Here is a 14,330-nt window from a genome sequence, read left to right as displayed (position 1 = left end):
TCACACTGATCACATTGCTTCTATGTTGAACCCCTTTACCCCATCCTTTTTTATATATCTGTACACAACATGGCACAATAGGGCTGTGAACCTGATTGAGACTTTGGGGCTCTGATGCAATCCAATTTACAATAACAAGCTCAGTACTTCCTGGTTTCATATGGACCTAGAAGTGGAAATGCAGAAATGCCGGAAGGTATGAATACTGTGAGAACAACCTTTATTTTATCTTTGTAACTACAGGGTAGGTTTTCTGTGATTGGCTTTTATTTTTCATATTTTTATTATTATTAATTACTATTATTATTTATTATTATTAAAGAATACAACATACAGAGAAAACACCTGTGAAGATCTCCCAGTTTCAACAGTAGATGGTTTCAACACAAAGCAAAAGAAAAAACAAGCAGAACTAGTCAAATAATGGAAAGCTTATACCTGATGTGACAGGGTCGGGCCAGATGGCTACAAGGGAGTGATAGAAGGCAGATATATTAGCCCCAGGTTAAGCAGGTCCCTTTTCCCTGGGTAAAGTAACAGGGGCAGTTCCTGAACAATCACGAACTTGCTGGAACCAATTAAGGCAGACAGGCTAATTAGGACACCTAGAACCAATTAAGAAGCTACTGGAATCAATTAAGGCAGGCTAATCAGGGCACCTGGTTTAAAAAGGACCTCATTACAGTGAGTGAGGGGTGTGCAAGAAGCTGAGAGTGAGAGGGTGTGCTGCTGGAGGACTGAGGAGTACAAACGCTATCTGGCATCAAGAGATAGGTCCTGTGGTGAGGATACAGAAGGTGTTGGGAGGAGGTCATGGGGAAGTAGCCCAGGGAGTTGTAACTGTCACACAGATGTTACACAAAACACTGTAGACAGCTGTGATCCACAGAGTAGAGGGCAGGTCCGGGTTCCCACCCATCCCCCCAACTCCCTATTGGATACAGGAGGAGCTGACCTGGACTGGGGGTCTCACCAGAGGAGAAGATCTCTAGTGGAACCCACTAGGTGGACCAGCAGAGACTGTGGGGATTGTTCTCCTTCCTTTTCCCCATGCTGGCCAGCAATGAAGTTAGCTGAGTGAACAGCAGGTTTGAGCCCCTTGGAAAAGTGGCCAAACTGAGGGCTGCCGTGAATCTCTGAGCAAGCAAATCCGCCAATAAGCGCAGGACCCACCAAGGCAGAGGAGGAACTTTGTCACACTGAATATTAGATAAATATCTTCAAAAATCGTAAGTATCATTTACAATAAATATTATTCTTAATGAATTACTCTAGCAGCTTCACAAATGAGACCACCACCACCACCACCACCTAGTATACTCAGTGGTCAAAACACCTTGACATTTGAAAAATAAAAGGTCTTCTAGATTTTCTTCTTCTTTTTCTTGGGCTTTCTTCTTATTGTCTAGATGGCCACAGATCTAATGATATAATGTAAATTTACATATACAAAAACTTCCCATACCTCTCAGTTTTCCAGAGAGTCCCATGTTTAAGACTAAGATCATCACCACACATGTACTACACATCACTTAGAAAATTGCCAGCAGGAAACAATTAAAATAATTTCTGACCCACCCAAAACTAAGAAGCCTGGAAATCTTGGGGGACTGGAGAGGATGCAAAGTAGAGAGCAGTTCCTGCTTGAATTTCCCTTGGGATTCCGTGGGAACTCCAGCCCAAAGATATATAGATCTCTCATATTCAACTTTCTGATGCTTTGCCAAATGGCACCAGGCCTTTTTGCAGGAGCATCCAACTTTAGTTTCTAGTGCTGCAGAACAAATCTTCTGCATTGTATGCAAGAAACAAGGAAAAGTTGAAGCAACATTCTTACAATCAAATCTATATTATTGTTTTTGCTCATCTCAGAAGTTCAAGCTGTCAGGTTGTATATTGATTTACTGCACTGCTAACATTAAAACTATTAAGAACAAAATTGTGCTGACCTTATGCTTAAAAATAATTTAGGACAAACCACAGCAACCCTTGTTTGGTTTTTAAAACAGATGTGCTGCTGTGAAGTGTCTGAAATGACAGTAATATTGAAACTAGGATGCCACTTTAGCAATAGTAATCACTCTGTGCTGGTAATTACTATCAGATAATTGATCAAGTTCAAATTCATCAACCTGAAAGAAGCAGAGCTCATTGCTAATGCATAATGAGAGGTGCAGAGGGGAATTAATGCTTCTCAATACCGTTTTTATTTTAATGAAATTTTTAATAAAACACAAACACAGTTTGAAATCATGTGATTTCAGATCTGAACATTTAAATACTGCAGAGTATTTTAGAGTGTTAGCTTATTGCCAACTAGAATACAAATTCTGATTGGTTCAGCCAGCAGTAGCAGCCTTTGAACCAAGCACTATTAACAGCTTTGAGAGCTGCAAGGCTCTGCAGTGCATATTCTAATTCTTTTTATATTTACATGAGTTATGGGTGACTGACTCTCAGAATACCAGGGCTTGATTTGGACACATATGGTTTGCTAGGCATGCCAATAAACAAATTTACTATAAGTAAAACAATTCCCCCTGTTTCAAACTTATGCCATAGCAAGCAGGGTGTGTCTACCAACAACGTACATCTCAAATGAGTTTTTTTTTTAATACATATTGCTAATGTGGGCTATTAATACAGCTGCAGAAATAACATGTTTTACTTAGTTTTCTATCCAATTATGTACTACTGATGTGCTCACACACGCATACTGACAAATCAAGGTAATGCCAGGTTGTTCCTATGGGAAGGTTCCCTATTTTCTCACCAGTGAAACAAAAATTCTGAGGAAAAACTGAGATGACAGCTCACTGCTGCCATCTGTCCCTACATCTCAGAATAGGTGCTGCCGCAGTACCAATTACTAACAAAGTGGAAATTTGTTATTAACCCTTAGCACTGGCATTTTACAAAATGCCGCCCTACTGAGTGCTCAGAGGAAGTAGTACAGTGTCTGTCTGTCTGTCTGCCTCACACACACACACACACACAGACCCCCACCTAGTTTTTCCTTTTGGAAGAACAGCACTCAGATGTTTCTATAATCTTTTCTCTCTCATTTTTATTATCCACTAAGGTGCTGAACTGTAAATCAAAATGGAATAATAAAAAACATCCAGTCTTGCTCTAAAATACAGTATATGGTTGAAAATCCCATCAGAATTGTACTCGTGTCAGAGAAAAATGGGGCCGCAGAGTTTTTAAAATATAATGCTGATTTAATAGCTCAAGTTTTCTAATCTAGTAAATTAGTAAATATCCTTATATATCAGCTCACAAGAATTCTAGTCTACTACCTAATTCTACTTTTAATTGAAGAACAGTTTTTTTTATTCAAAGTGAAATATTTCTTCTCAGCTTGATAAAATGAATAACACAAGTGGGAAAGTCATTCAGCCATTGACAATTTAATGCTCAATATGTTTTCATTTTCTTTTTTTTCCTTTGCATACCAGAGTTATCTGCTATGACATGACAAGACTATTCTCAGTTTCCACCCACACTAGACTGTCCTCTCTTTCCTCCCACACCAACCTCACACCCATTAGGATTAAAAGAGATAAAACATGGCATACAGACACAGACTCTGAGGAGCATCTGTCTTCTATTTTCTTTTATTGAACATTACTTCCTTTAGCAACTTACTGTAAAATATTCACAGTAAAGGTTGTTATAAGATTTATTTTAGTATATCTTCTATTTCCTAGGTATGAAATCTGGAGCTTTGAAGCCTAATAGTTTTCCTCATATTATTATAATAAAGGTACATCAAGGAGACTTGCCTAAATTATTTCATCACTTATGCTCATACAACTCAACAGACATCATTAGAAAGACATCAAATTAGAAATTAGAAATATGGGTGTAACAGTGCAGAAACTGATCTTCTATCCCTATGAGAGCAACAGCACATGTCATACACAAGGCAAGATTTTGTTTTATTTTGTTTTCAAATACATCTTAAGTATGTTCAGAGTCAATGAACAGATAAACAATAACCATGGCTTTGTATACTATTTCCAAGTCATGTTCCCTTAGGCCGTGGCTGGGTGGATTGCAGAATGCTAGATAGCAGACATATTGCCTACACCCACACCTGAATTCCCCACCCTACAAATAAAAGTGAATATTTTTTTTGAAAACTCTTAATAAAATTAAAATAATAAAGAAATCATTTGTTTTCCCTACTAACTATCATTGTTCATTTTATCTACTATATATAGCATATAGTAACTACATTAAAAGAACATTGGCAATGTTGCAAAGTCAAGCACTCCAAAGTTAGGAAACGCTAGAATTCATTCAGCCCCCTTGTATGTATGCATTACAATATAACTTCAATTACATGATCACAATATTTTTTCTAGAGGACTCTGCCTCATTCAGTGCACAGACTAGACCAGCTCTAGGGATCAATGAGGGTTGTGTAGCAAAAGACGACAGTTGCCTGCAGGACTCCTGCTTCATGTGTAGCATTTGTTAACTTTTGAGTGCTTGACTTTGCAACCTTACTGTTACTTTAACATAGTTTTGAGTGTGCAATTTCCTAGTTTAAAAATAAAACGCTTCACATGGCATCATATTGACAATCATATGGCTCATTAGCAGATGCACCACACAGATCCCTGCCGCTTGAACTAACAGTACACATGATAGCAGGAGTAGGTTGTCATCCTGTATTGTAGACCAGCATTAAAAGAGAATGGGACACTTTGCCAGTAGGTTACTGAGATATTTGATGAAAGCAGAGGAATGGTGAGCCTTGGAAATCTTGGGTTCCATTCTGGTTCTGGTGGGGAGTGAACTCTTCTGGGCACAGACACGTCTGCTCATTTTCCCCAAGCTTGTACCCTTTCGCACCTTCCCCATGCAACCTGTCCTCATTCCTGGTCTTCCCCACCCCAAGATCCTCATCCTAGTCACACTTGCCTCACCTAGCCAGCCTCAGTAGCCACTCCTCAGGCTTCTCATCCCAGTCCCAATTGCCTTGGCCAGCAAGTCCTAATCTCACCCCTCTGGATGCTACATCCCAGTCCCAGTCTTCCCCTCCCAGCTCCTCATCTGATTTCCCTTCACAGCCTCCCATCATCCCCAGCCCACATTCACCTACTGGTTCCCAGTACAACTCTTACCACATATAGCCCCAGCTCCTTGCCTCAGTCTCTTTGACCAGCCAATCCCAGTTCTCCCCCTTCACACTGTTTCACCTCAGATCCATCTCCACTTCCCACTTGGTTCTCAGTCCCAGTCTCCTCATCCCAATCTATTTCCACCAACAGGTGCAGCTCTTGTCCGCTCTACATTTGAATCAGACATCCTCCTCCTCCACACTGCTTAGACCCAGCAGAGGGTCACTGGGAGGACAGTCAAGACAGTCTTTCCTGCTCTCACAGTTCAGGTGTCCAGATCTGGGCCCAGTACAGCCAACTACAGCCCAAAGCTGAAATTACAGGGAAAGTCCAGCTGATCTTAGGGCTGGAGCATGCTCATTGTAGATGGAATTGTTAGAGATTTTAGTAGCTAAAATCTGAGAAATCTTTACTCAGCAAGTACAAACTGTGATTTTTCTAAAGCTTATAACTTGGCCAAATTTGGGCAGATCTCCACAGGGATGCCAAAAGGCACATTCCTAACACACAGGATGCTCCCTCTCCCCTGCCAAATTTCAAATCCTTGCACCAATGCTTGGGAGTACTAGAGTTGTTCAAAGAAAAGGTCTTGAATTTTTTAACACAGGCAAAATAAGGTATTTTTTTCCTAGCCTTGATCTTGGAAAGAGCTGAACCATTTTAAAAGAAATGCTCAATAAATCAATCAATCCGTCGGCCTGAGGCAATCAGGTTCTTAAAAGAATTTTAATTGAAGAAAAAGTAAAACAATAACCTCTGTAAAATCAGGATGGTAAATACCTTACAGGGTAATTAGATTCAAAACAGAGAGAATCCCTCTAGGCAAAAGCTTAAGTTACAAAAAGATACAAAAACAGGAATATACATTCCATTCAGCACAGCTATTTTACCAGCCATTAAACAAAAGGAAATCTAATGCATTTCTAGCTAGATTACTTACTAACTTAAGGAGTTATGACGAGCATTCCTGATCTGTTCCTGGCAAAAGCATCACACAGAAAGGCAGACCCTTTGCCTGGCCCCTGCCCCGCCCTCCCCCCAGCTTGGAAAGTATCTTGTCTCCTCATTGGTCATTTTGGTCAGGTGCCAGCAAGGTTATCTTAGCTTCTTAACCCTTTACAGGTGAAAGGGTTTTGCCTCCGGCCAGGTGGGATTTTATAGTTCTGTATACAGAAAGGTGGTTACCCTTCCCTTTATATTTATGACACCTTTTAAAAAATTAAAAGCTTCATTAGCAGCATATTAAGCCCCTTATAGCCTGCAGAGTGAGGATTAGGAACTGCACGCACCCCTTGATGGTGTTTCAGTAACCATGGGCAAATATCTGACCTCCTTTTTACAAACACTGGGACTGCATGAGGCCTGACACAAGAGTGGGGAAGAATATACCTACAGACCCTCCATCAGGATTTCCTCAGGAGTACAGGACACATTTTTGTATACTCAGGAGCAGATCACCCTTAGACCCAACAAATCCTGCATCTTGGCTGGGGGTTAGATGAGATGACCCTTGTAGTGCCTTCTAACCCTATGGTTCTATGATTCTACCTGGAGCACAGCCACAGCTAAAATGGAGGGGCTGGACAGATGCTTCTTCTGAGTCTGGCCTCCATCTTCTCCAAGCTCTACAATGGGTCTGGTGAGACTTTATAGCAGATACACACACACACACCCCACTCCCACCTTCTCACAGGCCTCAGTCATCTTTGTCCTTCCCTCATGAGCAGTAGCACTTGGCTGTGTTGATCATTACCTCGAGTTTCAACGGCACTGATGCATTTTCTCAGAATGGTGAACCCTATCTTATCCAACTGTGCACCTAAAAGGAAAAACAATTTCAAAAAGTTTTAAGCACAATTAATAATATATTTGTCTTTTTCTCACCGATGGCATGTCTACACAAACACTACATGCAGCAAGCTGGGGTGTAAATTTACAGCGTTCCAGCATGCTTCACACCAACTCTCTGTGTGGATCCTGCTGCTATGCTCTAAACATTCCCTAATGTATTTTCACCTACTTCTGTTTCAAGCCACAGTACGTCAACACAAACTAGGGAACTTTTAGCACACATCAGCAGGGTCTACAGGACAGTTAGTGTGCAGCACGTTGAAACGCCGCAGATTTACACCGCTGCTTGCTGTGCCATAAGTGTTCATGTAGACATGCCCAAAGATACAAGGCCAATCTAGCGCTGCTTTTTTGGTAGAAAGTAAGATTGCACCTAACCCTACAGACAGGACCCACTCAGGCAAAACTGAGGAAGAATTCCAGGATTCTTTGTAAAATTTTCTAGAGACATTTTTCTTTTTTGGTCTCTTATATTTGTACAGAACCAATCCTGCAAGCACTTGCTACGAGGTATAGTGACTTCAGAGAGTCTATTCACAGTACTAAGTCTTTGCGGGATTTGACCCTTAATTAGAAACGTATGTTGGCAGGAAAAGAATGTGGTTTAAGATTATTTACTGCAAAGCAAGACAGACTAATCCTAAAAAATTTTCAACTCATTGGAACACGTCCTGCAAGATCTTGAGTATTTGAATACTAGCTATATCCACTGCAGATTTTTAAAGGAAAACCCCAATTCTTAAAACACACCCATAAAACTAAAATGCGCATGGAGACTTTCTGATGGAAAACCCTCAACTAACAGCCAAAAAGACAATAACTGTATTTCCAGTCTTGTTTAAATAATTCCGTGATATTCCCTTTTAAAATAAAGTGAAAATCATATGAAGAGAAGCCTCATGTGAACTTGTCGTTTATTAAATAAAGGATATGACTACAATCAATTTTTAAGCTATATTTTTTAAGCTATATTAAAATATTTCAAACTTCGGGAGGTCATTTCAAGAAACTGGTTTATCAAAAATAATTATTTATAACTTTTTAGCTTTAAATATTTTGACAAACCTAAAAAATGGATCCAATGTCTCTTTTTAAAAAAGTATTATGTAGAATGAATAAAATCTAAGAAAGTTCACCCAATTGGAAAAGAGAGTACTCGTACAGAACACATTGCAATGCTTCTCCCCTATGGAATTCTTCTAGCATCCCCAACAAAGTATGTCCTACACAAGCCAAAAGATTTTTCCCACCACAGATTTAGGACATGTATGTGCATCTCTTCATGGCAGCTGATGAACGAGCTACCTAAAACATGATGTTTTCAAAAGATAATACTCGAGAACCAACTATCTTTGTGGCACTGTCTAAGCCCTTTTCTGCTAAATCAAAACTCATGTTACACAACCACATTTCACCTAACCATCTGGTCTTCACCTTCACTGTTGGCTTGCTCCTACACCATGAAATCTTATGGAAGTTTTCCCATTGACATGAGTGGGAGCAGAATAAACCCCAGGATTACAAAGAACACATGCATTAACCCCTGAATCCAAGGAGAATAGTTGCCTTCATTGTTGGGACGGTGCCAAATTATTATGAATTATTGTGATTGATATGAATGAATGTGGTGAACATGAGTTTGGTATGGCTTGATACGTTTGAATTTGCTAGAGGATTCTGGGAGCAGGGTTCTCTTAGCATCAGACAGTTGGTATGGAAATTTATTGAGAGTGATCAGAGGCTCTATCTGTGTGTGTGATTCAAAATGGAACTTTGGAACATATCACCCAATGGCCAGCTCACCAAGTAAAGAAAATGCAAAAACACGCAATCAGTGAGGTTGGCACAGGCTGACCCGGGTCAAAATGACCCTTTAAGATGGCCGCACACGAAGAGCTCAAGTGAATGATTGAGGAGAGGATAAACGTCAACTGATCTTTGGTCTCTGTCCATTTTGCAGTCCCTTCTAAAATATTAATTAGAAAAACTAGTAATGAATAAAGCTCTAAAATATTAATTGCAATTAATCGCAGTATTAATTGCACTGTTAAACAAGAGAATGCCAATTGAAATTTATTAAATATTTTGGATGTTTTCCTATATATATATCTTGTATTCTGTGTTGTAATTGATAAAGTGTATATTTTGATTACAAATATTTCAATGTAAAAATGATAAATAGAAGAAATAATATTTTTCAATTCATCTCATACAAGTACTATAGTGCAATCTCTTTGTCCTGAAAGTGCAACTTACAAATGTAGATTTTTTTTTGTTACATAACTGCACTCAAAAACAAAACCATGTAAAACTTCAGAGCCTACACGTCCACTCAGTCCTACTTCTTGTTCAGCCAATTGCTAAGACAAAAAAGTTTACAGGAGATAACGCTGTCCTCCTCTTATTTACAATGTCACCAGAAAGTGAGAACAGGCATTTGCATGGCACTTTTGTATGCAAATGACATTTTCCATGCTAGTGATGCTAGTTAAAAAAATAATGCATTAATTAAATTTGTGACTCAACTCCTTGGGGGAGAATTGTACCTCCCCTGCTCTGTTTTACCCGCATTCTGCCATATATTTCATGTTATGCCAGTCTCGGATGATGACCCAACACACGTTGTTCGTTTTAAGAACACTTTCACTGAAGATTTGACAAAACACAAAGAAGGTACCAATGTGAGATTTGTAAAGATAGCTACAGCACTCGACCCAAGATTTAAGAATCTGAAGTGCCTTCCAAAATCTGAGAGGGACGAGGTAGGGAGTATGCTTTCAGAAGTCTTAAAAGAGCAACACTCTGATGCAGATACTACAAAACCCAAACCATCAAAAGTGAAAATCAACCTTCTGCTGGTGGCATCTGACTCAGATAATGAAAATGAACATGCGTTGGTCTATACTGCTTTGGATTGTTATTGAGCAGAACCCGTCATCAGCACGGACGCATGTCCCCTGAAATGGTGGGTGAAGCATGAAGGGACATATCAATCTTTAGCACATCTGGCATGTAGATATCTTGTGATGTGGGTTACAACAGTGCAATGAGAATGCCTGTTCTCACTTTCAGGTGACATTGTAAACAAGAAGCAGGCAGCATTTTCTCCTGCAAATGTAAACAAACTTGTTTGTCTGAACAAGAAGTAGGACTGAGTGGACTTGTAGGCTCTAAAATTTTACGTTGTTTTATTTTTGAATGCAGTTTTTTGTACATAATTCTATAATTGTAGGTTCAATTTTCATGATAAAGAAATTGCACTACAGTACTTGTATGAGGTGAACTGAAAAATACTATTTCTTTTGTCTTTTTACAGTGCAAACACTTGTAATCAAAAATAAATATAAAGTGAACATTGTACACTTTGTATTCTGTGTTGTAATTGAAATCAATATATTTGAAAATGTAGAAAACATCCCAAAATATTTAAATAAATGGTATTCTATTATTGTTTAACAGTGTGATTAATCACGATTAATTTTTTAAATCACTTGACAGCCCTAGTAATTAAACATTTCTGGGACATGTGACTCCTCTGAGAATAAGAGGTATAAATGCTAAGCAGAGTTAGTTCACCAATTAACATCTGAAGAGGTCTGTGATGCTGTAAGACAGAGGGTCTCAGGGTAGCCAACAACCTGCTATGAGGGACCTTTGTAGGACTTTTGAACCAGAGGGCCTTGAGGTAACCCAAGACCCTGCTTCGGGAGACATTTGACAGACCAAGTAACTGAGGAGAGGAGAGATGATAAGAGTCGAGTCTCCATCTAGGACTGGTAGCTACACCTGCTTTGTGTGCCAATCAAGATACTGTGTAAGGCCAACATAGTTCCTGAGGGTTTATGCTTGGGGAATTGAGGCTTATTAGGAAGACGTACTATATAATCTTTTACTGCTTGTGTAATCATTTCTCCAATAAACTGCTGTGCATTGAGCAAATTGAATCCGAATTTTCATTGGTACTTGTAACAATCTGCCCAGCTGTGGGCCATTAAATATCCGTTTCAACATTCATCACTACCTCTTTCTCCATAGGAAAAAGTAAACAATTAAAAAAATATCTTTTATAATGCCAGGTTATGGTTCAGATTTTGAGGACACACAAGTTTTGATTCTCACTGCTACATTAACTCACTACTCTTGCAAATCTACAGTATTTTATACTACTATATAAGCAGTGAGCCTTTATGCTGTTTTTATATATGTGTGCAATGTGACTAAGTTATGGTTTCCAATGCCGTATCGTTTAATTTTCTGATTTCCATACAAATATAATCTTAACCAGTAAAGTTTTGTTATGTTTAGAAGTAAGTTGTACCCTTAAGGCACTTATAGTATGAAATGAGTTGACATGAACAATGGGATAGTTTTTCTCAAAGCAGGTGTGAACTTAGACCCCAATACTGCACGCATCTATGCCTGTGCTTACTCCTGTGAGAGGAACCATTAACTTCTGTGGGATGATTTATATTAGTCAAGTTAAGCATGTGCATACGAGTTTTCAGAATCGGAGCCAAAGGGATTAAAATTGAGTTCTTTTTAAAAGTGTATAATCTCTTGTAAAACATTTTTATCTATGCATTTCAGAATTAAAATGTTAAATATTTTATATTTTAATATAATAAATTGATAATTATTAAAATATTAACATATTTAATATAATAAATATTAGTTTTAATAGTAGCTCCAGGTACTTACTTCCCTCCTGTCTTGTGTTGGCTCTATTCAAATTGATGAACAGCTAATAGAAAAATACAAAAATTTAATGCTCTGCAGTAAACAAGTTCATAAGAACAGAACCAAGATGCTTCCTGCTTAATGCCAAACAGGCACAATTGCAGCACTTGATTGCTAACAAATACTGGGCCTCACTTCATACAGTACATTAGCCTAGAGCTGCTCGAATAACAATTTCCAGCCCATGGGGAATTCAGATATTTGACATTTGTGTTTGTTCCAAAGAGCATGAAGAGTCAAACTATCTAAACTTTTTTGGAACGACACATTTCATTTTGGGTTTGATCAACATTAAACTGCAACCACTTAAGCTGCCCCAGAGCCTTACAAGAGCTGTAGTTAAGGTGCCCCCCCCCATTTTTCTCTATTGGCAGACTCCCTGGCTGACTGGTGTGCATTCATGAAAGATGTAATCAGGCCAGAGAGCTCATCCTAGAAAGGACATTGGAGGCATGAGGCACTTATATTACATCTCCCTAGTGGCAAAATGGCAGCTGAAGTAGATGCAAATTTTAATGTCAACCCAACCGGAAACAACATTTTTCAATTAGATTTTCCAGAACTATTAGCAGCACAACATTATATATATTTAACTGCTGAATTCTATTGGGTAAATCAAGTCCTGGTGAATTATAACCGGAACTATTCACAACTTTAAAAAGCTTTTGCTATGATGCTGACAAAAAAGGGGTAACGAAAAGAATTTTTTAAATTCACAGGAGCTATCTGTTGTGACACAGAAATAATACCACCTACTATCGATTCCCACTATTCTCGGCTTACAAACCTAAACCCTAGATCTGAATACTCAAATATAACATGAATAATCCAGTGCTGTATGCTAACTCTGCAACTCCATCCCATGTTTAAAGTATTTTAATATGAACCAAAAACAGGACAACTACTCAATCACGAACAGATTAAAAAATAAAATCATTTTCAAGTAAGACCTATTATTTTCCAGTGTACAGTACATTTTTAAGCTTATAGAAATATTGTCACATGACTGCTCATGCAAGTCTATTTGAATAGTTTAGATTGTTATCAGGAAAAGTGATTAAGTCTACACTAGCCATTACCTAGAATAGTGATATCATCATTGTAATGGAATCTATAAAATCAATTTTTGCTGTTACAAAAATGAAACACCACAGCTTCACCACAATCTTTACAGACCTCTATCCTGTGCTAATGTTTTATTTCACTGATACTCTCTTTCAGTAAATCTATCATTTTGCAGAACTACGTAATCCTGGCATATAAGCCCTGCAGAAAACATGATCATCATTACACTATAACTGTATGCGAAAAATAATCCATGTATTATATTCTTACAGCTTCTTTTCCATCCAAGGCTTCCATCCACAGCTTCCTGTCGTCCTCAGAAAATGCCTGCATGGTCACAGGAGTAACAGATCTACAGGAACACCAATAAAGGAAAATAACTATATTTGTCTTTTTATTAGCCAGTACATATAACATCAATTTTGCCTTTTTTTGAATGGCACTCCCATCACCATCACAAAATTCACTGTCCAAGAACAAACTTCTTTTTTGTGTGTGCTATATTACAGAACATTATTCACCCTTAATATTGATGTACTGAGAAATCAACTGTATCTCCAAAGTGAACAGCCATTCTGCAAATTAGGCAGCCAGAGAAAAAATAACAATCCACTTTAAACTACTTATTTAAACTAGAAGTTTGTTAATTTCACCAACAACTGAGAATTACTGAATTTTGTGAATTACAAGATATACAAGATTCAGAGTAACAGCCGTGTTAGTTTGTATTTGCAAAAAGAAAAGGAGTACTTGTGGCACCTTAGAGACTAACCAATTTATTTGAGCATAAGCTTTTGTGAACTACAGCTCACTTCATCGGATGCATGTATGTATGCGATGAAGTGAGCTGTAGCTCACGAAAGCTTATACTCAAATAAATTGGTTAGTCTCTAAGGTGCCACAAGTACTCCTTTTCTTTTTAAGATATACAAGATATATAAGATCAGGGCTATTGTACAAAAATATTACTTTGTTAATTTATTTGAAATGTAGAGTTCAGTTTTAAATATTTGTGCCAATACTCTAGAGTATTCTAGTAAATATTCTATAGTACATTTTATAAAGAGTAATTAAGTCTTAATATGATACCTCATTACAAAATTCAGCTATTAAAATTTTTCTAACGAGTGAAGAAAGTCTGAATTTTGGGATGTAGAGATTAGTAAATAGAGATTAGTGTAAATCTAACTTTTTTTAATAGAGTATGATTGAACTTTTAAAAATAAATAATTGTGAAGCTTATTAAAGAAACCAAATGCAAGGGAAGTTAACAGCTGCAATGAAGTAGGAGTAGTGATGCTAGTAATTACTTTCCTGCCAATTAAAAACAGTGTATCATATTCACCCTGTTAGGATATAGATATTCAGGCCTGTCTGTAAAGGCCTATACTCTAAGAATTTAGGTGTATTCTTATCACTTAGCTAGTAATAGAGGTATACAAGAAAGAATCAAAATCACTGTCTGCTGGTGTAAGGGCCTTCTCTTACTGTGACAGTCTGAGGCCCTGTGCTTAGGCTAAGGCCTTTGGCTAAGCAGCAGAG

General features: G+C 38.1%; 1 protein-coding gene across 2 annotated transcripts in view; it reads right to left on the bottom strand.

Moving 5' to 3' along the window:
- Positions 1 to 14,330, bottom strand: part of ARHGAP10 (Rho GTPase activating protein 10) — a 242,359-nt gene that overhangs the window by 92,833 nt on the left and 135,196 nt on the right. For both annotated transcript variants that reach the window (XM_084625524.1, XM_084625525.1), the window contains 3 exons: positions 13,059 to 13,140; positions 11,685 to 11,727; positions 6,889 to 6,954 (listed from right to left, as the gene is read on the bottom strand). In XM_084625524.1, the coding sequence (XP_084481650.1) occupies positions 6,889 to 6,954; positions 11,685 to 11,727; positions 13,059 to 13,140 (191 nt within the window). The remainder of the gene's footprint in view (positions 1 to 6,888; positions 6,955 to 11,684; positions 11,728 to 13,058; positions 13,141 to 14,330) is intronic.

The sequence above is a fragment of the Lepidochelys olivacea genome (assembly GCF_965140295.1).
Source record: "Lepidochelys olivacea isolate rLepOli2 genome assembly, chromosome: 4".
NCBI lineage: Eukaryota > Metazoa > Chordata > Testudines > Cheloniidae > Lepidochelys > Lepidochelys olivacea.
Note: the sequence above shows the minus strand (reverse complement) of the source record. Positions and strands in the feature narration are given on the sequence as shown.